Genomic DNA, 11,391 nt, shown 5'->3' with positions numbered 1-11,391 from the left:
CTACAACTCCCATCAGACCCAGGCCAGGAGAGTCATATGCTGCGGAGGCTGCTGGGAGTTAATAGTGGGAAACCTCTGGAGGGCACCAGGCTGGAGAAAGGCTAGCTAATTCTGTCAGCACCCTGAGTGATCGAAGGATATTTCCTAACCTAACTGGATTGAATAAGAGAGCCATCCCAACTGATGGAAGGCACTGATGGTTCCAGGCAATCATCATCATCATTTTATTGTTTGTACCCTGCCCATCTGAATGGGTTGCCCCAACCACTCTGGGTGGCTAGAGAAGGATGGTCTGTTCAGTTTCCCCAAGGGCTCATTATTGGAAAGATTTTACCTTACCCAGCTGAAGGCACCAGGGATGGAATGGGTACACGTGTTCAACCATTAACCACTGTCTTGGAACCTACAATCAAAAAGCGAGGCCTTGATGCCACCAGGGGCTGCCCATTTGGCACTGACCTGTGACGGGGCCTTTTCGGTGGTGGCTCCTTGGTTCTGGAATGCCCTCCTTGGTGAGGTATGCATGCCTGTCTCATTACTGACATTCAGGATGGATTTGAAAGCATCTTTTTGCCCAGGCATTTGATGGTTGATATGCACTGTTTCTGGAAACTCCGAGATCATGGAATGAGGTGTTTTAAACTGTTTTTACAATGTTTTAAGAATGCTCTTTAAAAAAAAAAGATTTACTGTGGCTGTGTTTGCCACGCTGGACTCCGTCTGAAAGAAGGGTGCCATACCAAATGAATGAATGAATGAATGGGTGGATGATAGAAATGTACTCGACCACGAACCTTGGGAGCCTCTTGAAGTTTTCCATTCATGGAAATGATATTGTGGATACGACCGCAAAATCATTTCAAGTATACGTGGCACATGAAATAGGATGTCATCTGTGATGTATGTGACAGTTATGGCAGTTGGCACAGCTGTGACAGTTAGGTGAACAGTTAGGGCTGCAGGGAGGATGTCGTTCCTGTGTGTGTAACTCTTTAATAAACTAATAAACTATGACTGCAGTTTAGTAAAGACTGTTTTAGCAGCATTGCTTCCTCACTGTCGAAGTCCAGGGTTTCCTGGAGACATTACACTATCAATTTGAGAATTTATTTTCAGAATAACAGAAGATTTTATCTGTTCGTTAATTACATGTCTATCTCACCTTTCATCCAGGGAGCTCAAGATGGCCTACAGAGTTCTCCAGCTCTCCATACTATCCTCAAAACAACCCTGTGAGGTAGGGTGGGTTTTTAAGAGTTAGTGACTCCCTGACGCAAGGTCACCCAGTGAGATTCACAGCAAAGTCAGGATCCGAGCCCTGGTCTCTCCCAGGTCCTAGTCCAGCACTCTAACCACTATTCCACGCTGGGTCTCGTTGGCCTTGGCTGCGACAAAAGCAACCCCAAGATGGCTTGGGGGGTGCTTGGGTGCTTGGCAAGCACTCTCCCCCTCCCCCGGCAGCACCTAAGCTGCATTCTGCTGATTAATGACACCTGTGCAAATGGAAAGCGTGGTTCGTAAATTTATTGTGCGAAAATCAACAGGTGCCCTCTTCCCCCCCCCCCTACTGCTGTGCCAGGCTAAAAGGGAAGGAGAAATGGCTGTTTTAAGAACGCCTCCGATTGGGCAACTCACTCCAATTTAGGGTCAACACCAGAACCTCCACGTAGCTATTCCTCAGTTCCAAGAATGTCCTCGTTTCCCTTTACTAAACAGCCCATCAGCTCGAGTGGCCAGGAGGGCCTGCTCTCAGGACATTGGCGGCTGCCCAGATTTCCAAGACGTAATAGGACACTGGCGGCAATCCAGTTCGAGTCCATCTGCAGACCCCCAAGCCCTGGGAGAGCAGCACTTGTGAAGGAGCAGGCTGGCTCAAGGCTTTCTTGTGGGGAGGTTGAAATGCACGCCTATTGATTTCGGTGGGGCTTCTGCAGGCGGAATATTTCCGTTTATTAAATTGGTGCACCACCCCCCAACCGAAGATCACAGGGCGGTTCACGACATGAAAATACAAAACGAGGACAGAAAATGCGTTAACAAAACAAAAAGCAACAAATAACACCCCCCCACACACACACACACAATCACTGGGTGACCTTGGGAGCCGGTCACTCTCATCTCCTCACAGGGTTGTTGTGAGGATAAATGGGGTTTTGCAGTTTAATACAGGGTTTCTGCTTTGAAATATGTTTGTCATCAGAAGATGTAGGCCTCGATCTGCGCCAGGAGTTGGGAAACCGCAGTCCATCAGCTCCAGCCAGCATGCCCAGTGGTCAGGGATGACTGAGGTCCACAGATTCCCAATTCTTCTGCTTCTTGGCTTTCTTCAGGTTTTGGAGTCTCAGGTAGAAAACATCAAATGTCATTGGACCATCTCCACCATACCACAACATAGCAACTTAAGAGGCTGCCTGTTTCCTGTCAGATCCCTGATCCATCTGGCTTAGTGCTGCCTACACTGGCTGGCAGTGGGTCTCTAGGGCTTCAGACAGGGGACATTGAAGGTGCTGCTGGGGAATGAACTTGGGGCCTTCTGCATGCAAGGCAGGAGCCCTTCCCCCCCCCCCATCGCTTTACACTGAATTAGATTGTTGGTTCGTCTAGTTCAGTGATGTCAACACTGGCTGGCAGCAGTTTCCCCAGGTTTCAGATCTATTCCCAGCTCTACCTGGAGGTGCCAGAGATTGGAGCAGGGACCTTCCGCGGGCACTCCGCCACTGAAGGATGGCCCTTTCCAAATAGGAACACAGGAAGCTGCCCTATGCTGAGATACGCCACTGGCCTATTGAGCTTACACTGACTGGCAGCAGCTCTCCAGAATTTCAAGCAGGAGTTTACCTGGAGATGCTGGGGATCGAACTGGGAACTTTCTGTATGAAGAGACGTTTTGCTGCTGAGCCACACCCCAACAGCCCGTTCTCCCCGCAGAGAGATTTCTAGGTGCAAACTCAGCACACATCCGCGGCAGCATTCGCCCACCTCCAAACCACACCAACAAAGCCAAAAGCCGTTTTCAAATAATTTATTAGGAATTTAAAACTGAAAATCTGGAAAAAGGGGTTACAGGTATGGAGAGAGAACATTGACGTATAATAAAACTGGCTTAATAAAAACCACAGCTTTATTTTTTTCTCTTTTAAAAAAAAAGAACAGACACAGCAGCAGTAGCTCCCCCCCCCCAAATCACAGGCCCTCCCACCCCCCTGACACCTGGGCTGTTGCCAAGAGAGTCGCAATGCAAACTCTGGATCTTGGTGGTGCCGCAGGTAAGGGATGTGGTCGGAGAAGCAGCTCAGCGCGTGTACCGAGGGGGGAGGCACGGCTGTGTGTGTCCCCCCACCCCCTCTGCAGCCACCCAAGGCTGAAGACTCAGGAATAAAAATAAACCCAATAAATCACGGCCGCACTTTCACTTCTTCTTTTTTTAAAAAAAGGACATACAGACTCGTCTCAGTAACAAAAATTATTGCTTTGTGTTTCCAGTACTAATTCACTAAGTTATCCCACCCCACCCCCCCGCTCCTTCCCTCTCCCCCCCGCCCCGCAAAAAAAGAAGAAAAAAGAATAAAAAAAGAGAACTCTCCCAATATTTATGACCTGCTTCAGGTGGGGACTTGGGGTTTGAGGACAAGGCAGCAAGGACATCACCCCAAAGAGAGGGAGGGAGACATGAGGCAGAGAGAGAGAGAGAGAGAGCAGAAAGGGGTGGGTGGCGCTGATAGGCAGTCAAAAGGCTTCACACCTGGACTGCTCCACTTCAGGATGCAGGGGGGGCTGCCTTATACAGAGTCAGATCGCTGAGTCCGTCTCCTCAGTATTGCCTACACTGACTGGCAGTGGCTCTCCAGGGTTTCTGCCAGGGGTCTCTCCCAGTCTTGCCCGGAGATGCCGTTGGGGACAGAACCCGGGACCTTCTGCATGCAAAGTGCTCTGTCAAGTGACCTAGGGCCCTTTCTTTTGACAAGGTGCTAGTCCTCATGGTTCCGAGTTAAATAGCAGCATAGGAAGCTGCCTTATACCAAGTCAAGCCATTGGTTCGTCTAGCTCAGTACTGTCTACACTGGCGGCCGAGCCCCTCCTAGCCCTGCCCCTGCAGGATCGCATGCCAAGGATTGAACCTGCATGCATAGTGGATGTCTCTGCCGCTTGGGTTTGGAGGTTCCAGTTGAGGAAGTCTTCCCTAATAACATGAAAACTAGCAGGTGAGGGAGGGCTGGGGTACATCACAAAGCACAACGCACTGGTTTTCTATATGCATAAGAATGTACGAGGAGCCCTGCAGATGGATCAGGCCCAAAGGCTCATCTAGTCTGGCCTCTTGTTCTCTCACAAGTAGAGCAAAATGCCCCTAGGAATTTAGATAGACTGCCTCTGGACCTGGAGGCTCCATAAGAACACAAGGAGCCCTGCTGGATCACGCCAAAGGGGGCCCATCTGGTCCAGCCATCCACAGTGGCCATCCAGGTGCTTCTTTGGGGAAGCACACGGGCAGAACCTGTGCGCAATAACAACTCTCCTCACCTGCATTCACTGCTTCCAACAGTGGAGGTAAAACACAGTCATTGACAGCTTTATCCTCCATGAAGTTGTCCCCCCCCCCCCGGATAAAGCAGCATTAAAACATGCACTCTGAAGTGAGTGCAGGGATAAGGGACACCTGTTTCCCTCCAGATATTGCTGGACTCCCCAACTCGGAGCAGCCGCTGCAGGCTGCATGAAGTTTAAACTGATCCTGGTCAAAAACCTGCTCAACGCGAAGTTGTTATAGCAGGACCTCCAGGAAACGGCGCTGGCTCTTTTCTGCTACTTTCAAGGCTGTTTGAAAAAATGGTCACTAGTCACCAGTCTTAAGGAAGCGAAGATCCTGTTTGGGGTGTTGTTGTGTGTTCAGACTTCCACAACCTGGTGCTCTCTGCATTTCTTTTGGGGGAAAATGGCCATCAGCTTCCAGCCAGCATGGGCATGCTCGAGTAGATGCCGTGGCTGTATTGGCTGAGGGCTGAGCCCAAAACATCTGGAAGGCACTAGGTTGGGGAAGGCTGGATTTGTCTCTTGCTCATAGGGGCTAAGTTTGAGAAAAGGCGCTAAAAAATTATTATTATTATTATTTGACTTAAGATGAAGCTGTGTTTTATTTTCCCTGGGCATAAGTGTCAGACTGCATCTTAAGAAAAGGCTCAGACAAGGTCTTTGGTTCAAGTTTAAACAGATTTCAGACCCAGCCCCGGAAGAGGAAAATGTAAGCTCCCCACCCCACCCCCGGCAACAAAAGGGTATTGATTTATTGCAACTGGAAATTCTCACCCATGGAGTATTGCATTACACACGCAGGGAGGAAATTAGGCCTGCAACTAATTATGCACACACCAAGAAGAAGCTGCAAGCAAGGGATGGATGGAGTGCTGCCTGAAACCGAGTCAGACCCTTAGTCCATGTAGCTCAGTATTGTCTGCACTGACAGGCAGAGGCTCTCAATGGTTTGGGACAGGAGCCTTTGTTCTACTTGGCAATAATGGGGGGAGATTGGACCCGGGACCGCCTGCATGCAAAGCAGATGCTCTCTACCATGGCCCTTACGCAAACTGCACATTTGCCACACCTGTACAGTGCACTTTGTGCCTAAATAATGCAATGGGCAGAGAGACCCCCTCCTGGTTGGCTGTGCAGGAGAAAGGCGCCAGGACAAAGGAACCTGAGACAAGCGGGATTTTGCACATCCCCAAAACATATATAGATAGATTTCCTCTTGCCACCTCAAAGGGGCTCAGCGGACCCCACAGCTTCCTTCCTTGCCAAAGTGGCAATTCTTTGAAGGGTGGGCCCAAGGCATTTCCGTCCGTCCCCCAAATGTAGATGACACAACAGCTATCCACAAGATTCCCTACATGCAATCGATCCAGAAGGAAGGTCCCTGGCACAAGCCTCCCTGGAAGAAACAGGAGCTGCGAAAGAGCCCTTCAGTTAGTAGTAGACAGAGCGCAGTGGCTAGTGCCTGTAATGTCACGAACTATGGTACTCTTGCACAGATGCTGTTCGTTTCAATGGAGGTTGCATGGGAGATCATCACACTGGACTGATAGCTCCATTGATTGGCGTATGGAGAGAGAGAGAGTGGGCACCACTGAGATCTTCCCCTTCAGGCACCAAAATGTTGCCTTATTGAAAGGTTGAAGCAGAGATGCAGGGACATGGCTGCAGCATGTCTGAATCCTTTCGCATCGCACACTTTCGCTCTCTGGAGGAGGCCTCACAGGGGTCGGGTCTGCCTGCTTCCCACCTTAGTGATGCCCAAAATCCATTGGAAAGGCCACATCTAGATCTGGATTGAGCCACAGCTTGCCTCTGCAAGGACGCTGGTTCCCCAAAAATGGGTCTGGGGGAGGGGTTTCAAGTATAGTAGTCAGAAGCGACCCAAAAGCCCACTCTGGGGCAGCACCTCACCACACAGAATGTCACATACAAAGAAGCTCCCTTGCACAAGTCAGTTCATCGGTCATCTAGCTCATTCCTGTCTACGCGGACCCTAAGGTATGAACCTGGGACCTTCTACCCAAAGCAGGCACTCTGTGCCTCTTGAGCTACGGCTCTTCCTCATGGTAGCGAGAAGAGTCCCACAAAAAAGGCAAGCAGCTTGAAAGTGAGGCATGCAAATGTGGCCTAGGGAGTAGATAGCCAGCGTAGTTGCGCTTGGGCTCCAACTCCCAGCAGCCCCAGCAGGCAGCCAGGCCAAGGCTGGGAGTTGTAGTCCAGTCACACCCAGAGAGCATGACTGCCCATGCCTGTTCCAAGGGGAGACACGTCACACTTCCCAGCCTCTCCCTGGCTGTGGAGTAGCAAATCTTGATAGAAGAGGTGCGGAAGACGAAGAAAGGCCCACGCGAGATGAGAGTCAAAGGAGGATGCAGAGGGCCACGTGCAAGGGGAAATGAACGGGGATTTAACTTCCTGCTTCAAAGAGAGCACTGAACGTGTGCAGAGTGGCCCTTCACTTTCCACTTCCATCGCAGGAGGCAAACTTTGCTCACCTCACCCCTGACAGGAAGCCGGGGTTCCCAATGGGGTCGGTCACAGCAAGATTAGCTGTGATCCTTGCATTGCAGGGGGCTGGACTACAGATGACCCTTCGGGACCCTTCCAGCCCTACAATTCTATGATTCAAATGCGCCTTTCTTAAGAACAAACGGTATCCTGGCATAGTAAAACAGGGTGGGGATCCAGGGCTCCCCCCCCCCCACTCACAGGATCCCTGAGAACCTTTCTACCGGTGCAGATCTTGGGCCACATTCACACCATACCAGTTAAAGCCACTCGAAACAGCCAAGAATCCCCTGCCCCTACAAAATAATAATAATAATAATAATCCTGGGAACCATAGTTTGTTTTAGAGCTGACCCTCCCTTCCCTTCCCTTCCCAATTCCCCTGGAAAGAGGGGGTCGGTGGTTCAACCACTCTGAGAGCTGTAGCTCTGGGAAGGTAACAGGGGGGTCTCTTAACAACTCTCCGCGCCCTTTGGCAAACTACAGTCCCCAGGATTCAATGTGCTTTCGATGTATGGTATGGATGTGGCCTTTAATCAGAAATAATGCCCATTGGGTTTGATGGCCGGGTTTAGGAGGGTGTGGGATCACAGCCTAAGTCTCCCTCACTAGCAAAACACACAAACACACACACACCTTTTTTGCCTGAATCATCACCCACCTTTACAGTAAAAAGTGAGGGGGATGGGGGGGTGGCGAACAGACGCCCTCGATGCCCCCCCGCCCTTCCGCCAAGCTATTGCCCACCCTCTTGGCAGGAAGCAGTAAATATTGGGAGAGTTACATCCACCCAAAGCGTCAACAGAGACCAGCAGTGGTGGCTGAAGAAGCCATTTTCTAAAGCGGGCGCTGGCACCGTCATGAGAGGGGGGGCACGATTCCCGCACGCTGAGCCTGGCGCAAGCCGCTCAGCAACACAGCAGCCCCCCCTCCGCACCAGATGATGCAAGTAGCTCTCACCCAATTCTTTCCAAACCCGCCCTCCCCCCCACCCCTACCCAACACCCACCAAGCGCCCTCCTCCTCCTCCTGCTCCCCATCCCACCAGACTCCCAGAGGTCTTAAAATCTTATACAGTAAAAGGTATAAAAAAGGGGAAGGGAAAAGAGGTTCATCACGGTCCAACTGGAGAGAGTATTGCTCACGTTTTCGGCATCAAGAGGCCCAGAATGAGAAGAGGAAAAAGAAAGGAAGCTTAAGAAACCCAGAGTTTGCTCGGTGCACAACAAGGCCGAAGACCGCCCTGCAATATTTACATATGATACAGGAAAGATCGAAGGGAAGGGGGTGGAGAACAAAATAACAATAATAAAAACCCACAGAAGCCTAAAATCTAGGGGAGGGGAAAGGAGGGGAGGGGGGAATTCAGTCATAAGGAATAGTGTTTTTTTCTTCTTCTCCCACTTAGCAAAATATACAGTTCATTATTCGTTCCATAGCAATTGCCTTCTGCTAATTCGGCATGTTTCTCAAAGCCTCACCCTTGATAGAAAGAAAAGGTTTCTTCTTTTACAAAAAAAAGAGAGAGAGAGAGAGAGACAAGAGAGAAAGAGAATCTGCAACATCTCCCTGCTCTCTGCCTACCCTTCGGAACTGCCTTCACTTGACATCTCAATGCGTCTTTTCCGAGATAACCTTTTGCTTTCTCATGACCGAGTCCTGTTCCATCCTCCTGCCCTGCCCCCCCCAAATATATATTTATATAATATATATCTAAAAACAAAACAAAACAAAAAGATTTCAAAGCCAAATAAAAATATTCCTCAATAAAAGCTACCCCCTACTCACAATCACAATAAAATAAAATCCAAATTCATAAAAACGGTTCTTCTGAGAGGCTCTGCAAAAGAGCAAAAAGAACCACAACAACGAAAAAACAATGACAATGAGAGGACTGACTTCACACCTCCTCGGTCCTCCTTCCCCAGCACCCCCCCCACTCCCTCCCCCCCCCAAAAAGATTAAAAAATAAAAGCTAACAAGCTAACAAAAATAAATAAAAGAAGAATTGTCGGGGTGGAGGGTTTGGGGAGAAGTGTAAACGGTCAGCGGTTAGTAAGAAGAGGAGACAAGATCTCCTTGCGCTCAAATCCAGTGCTCAAGATCTGGTCAATGGAGAGATCAGGGCAGGCCGGGAGAAGCCCAGCAAACAGCCACGAGTGTGCAGTTTTATTTACTAAAAATGAAATCTTGGCTCATCCCTCAAGTGTTGCCGGATCCTCCAGGTTGCTTGTCCTTGGTTTGCTCACTGGGGAATCTGCAAGAACAAAGGGTGCGGGGAGATGGAAATAATGAAAAAAAGAATGATCGTGAAGATTAGCCCCCCCCCCCGAATTCTGCATTCACAGCTGTCTTAAGAGTGTGTAGGCACACCTTCTCATAGAACCTTTCAATGGTAAAAAGTAAAGGTAAAGGATCCCTGGATGGTTAAGTCCAGTCAAAGGCGATGATGAGGTTGTGGCCCTCATCTTGCTTTCATCAGGCCGAGGGAGCCGGCATTTGTCCACAGACAGCTTTCCGGGTCATGTGGCCAGCCAGCAGGACTAAACCACTTCTGGCACAACAGAACACCGTGACAGAAACCAGAGCACACGGAAACACCGTTTACCTTCCCACCATAGGAGTACCTATTTATCTACTTGCACTGGTGTGCTTACAAACTGCTAGGTTGGCAGGAGCTGGGACAGAGCAATGGCAGCTCACTTCGTCGCGGGGATTTGAACCGCCAATCTTGCGGTCGGCAAGCCCAAGAGGCTCAGTGGTTTAGACCACAGTGTCCACCCGCGTAGAGATGAAAGGCACCCCAAAAGCTAATCTGGTCCAACCCCCTGCAATGCAGGAATCGCAGCTAAAGAATCCTTTACAATGCCCAACATAATGCTAGACTCCACAATGGGAACACCCCATGAGAGACAAATGGAAGGACTTTTTCTCACACAGCCAAGCATCTGTGTCAAGACAATGGGCGCGCCTTTCCCCTCATGTAGAAAGGAGGAGACAGGCTTTGAACATAAGAAGAGCTTGCCAATGGCTGATGCAGTCCAACCTCCTGTTTTCACAGTGGCCAACCAGATGGCTGAGAGCCCCACAAGCAGGACGCAAGCGCTGAAGCATCTTCCCCTCCTGTGGTTTCCAGCAACTGGGATTGAGGAGTATTGCTCCCTCAGGCTATGGAGGCAGAGCACAGCCATCGTGGCTATTAGCCGCTGAAAGCATGAATTTGCCCGATCCTCTGTTAAAGCCAGAAGATGCAGAGAACCACCCCAGGTCTTACCACTTGACTTTGAAGTACAGACAGTTATCTATGGGAGGAGGCATCCCCTCTAATATCTTGGACTATGGCCACCTCACCCTACAGTTCAACTAAGAGTTCGAAAACTGTCTTCAAGGACAGACCTATGAACAACACACGGTGGTAGCCTAGGCCCCACTGGCCACCTTACCTCCTCCTTCCTTGGTCCTCAGCTTCAGTGGTAACCATTAGTAAACGCTGTTGCAATCAAAGGTCCCTTCAAAACAATGAAATGACATTGATTGGACATTATCTGCAGAGCTTTGAACCACTCACAATGTACCATGTGTGTGTGTGTGTGTGTGTGTGTGTGTGTGTGTGTGTGTGTTCACTATAACAGGTTTACCTACAAGATGACCTTATCCCCACATGTGCCCTCTTGACTGCTTCAATCTGCAGAACTGGCACTGTTACAGGTGCCACAAAATTCTCGTTCCACATTTGTAAAGAATGGAACTTTCAGTGTGGCAGCACCTTGGAGCTCCCAGCAGGCAGGTGCCTCATTTTGTACCCTTTTTGGTGCTTGCTAAAAATGTTTTTGCTAAGGAAAAACCTGCCCAGATATGTAGAATGTTGGTGTATATTTTAATCTGGGGTTGTTGTTTTATAAATTAAAAACGTTTTATTTTTTTATTGCACTCACATATTTCATAACACGACTGACAGAAAATGGCTCCTTAAGGGGGTAAAATACTGAACAAAAAAAAGAGTGTGGCTTTTTCAGGGTTTTTTGCTTTGCAATCATGCAGTATATAAATTTTATGAATTAAAGAAATATATCAAATAACCCAACTGAGTTATCTGGTGCTGCAGAATTGAAGCGCAGAGCACTCTGGCCTTTGTCATCAGAAAGGGCCACTGGCAGGGCTGCACAAACTGCCTCCTAGGAAGATAATCATAGCAGTGGGGAGACCAACTTGGACCCATCCACCGGCCAGTGAAAAAGCAGCTGTTCTAACGCTTGCTTTCCTCTTCCCGCCGCATTCCTACTTCCTTACGTGCTGTACCTATTAAATTGTGAGCCTGGAAGGCAGGGACAGTCTCATAATTTAATATACGCA

The 11,391-nt window shown here is 49.3% G+C and overlaps 1 protein-coding gene across 8 annotated transcripts in view; it reads right to left on the bottom strand.

Annotated features, from left to right (window-relative positions):
- Positions 1-8,046: 8,046 nt before the first annotated feature.
- Positions 8,047-11,391, bottom strand: part of MSI1 (musashi RNA binding protein 1) — a 58,183-nt gene continuing 54,838 nt past the window's right edge. For all 8 annotated transcript variants that reach the window (XM_060269593.1, XM_060269591.1, XM_060269594.1 and 5 more), the window contains 2 exons: positions 10,482-10,547; positions 8,047-9,295 (listed from right to left, as the gene is read on the bottom strand). In XM_060269593.1, coding sequence (XP_060125576.1) covers positions 10,506-10,547 — 42 coding nt within the window. In that variant the 3' untranslated portion in view covers positions 8,047-9,295; positions 10,482-10,505. The remainder of the gene's footprint in view (positions 9,296-10,481; positions 10,548-11,391) is intronic.

The sequence above is a fragment of the Zootoca vivipara genome, chromosome 17 (genome assembly GCF_963506605.1).
Source record: "Zootoca vivipara chromosome 17, rZooViv1.1, whole genome shotgun sequence".
Classification (NCBI taxonomy): Eukaryota; Metazoa; Chordata; class Lepidosauria; order Squamata; family Lacertidae; genus Zootoca; species Zootoca vivipara.
The sequence above is the reverse complement of the archived record's forward strand: the minus strand, read 5'-3'. Positions and strand labels throughout refer to the sequence as shown.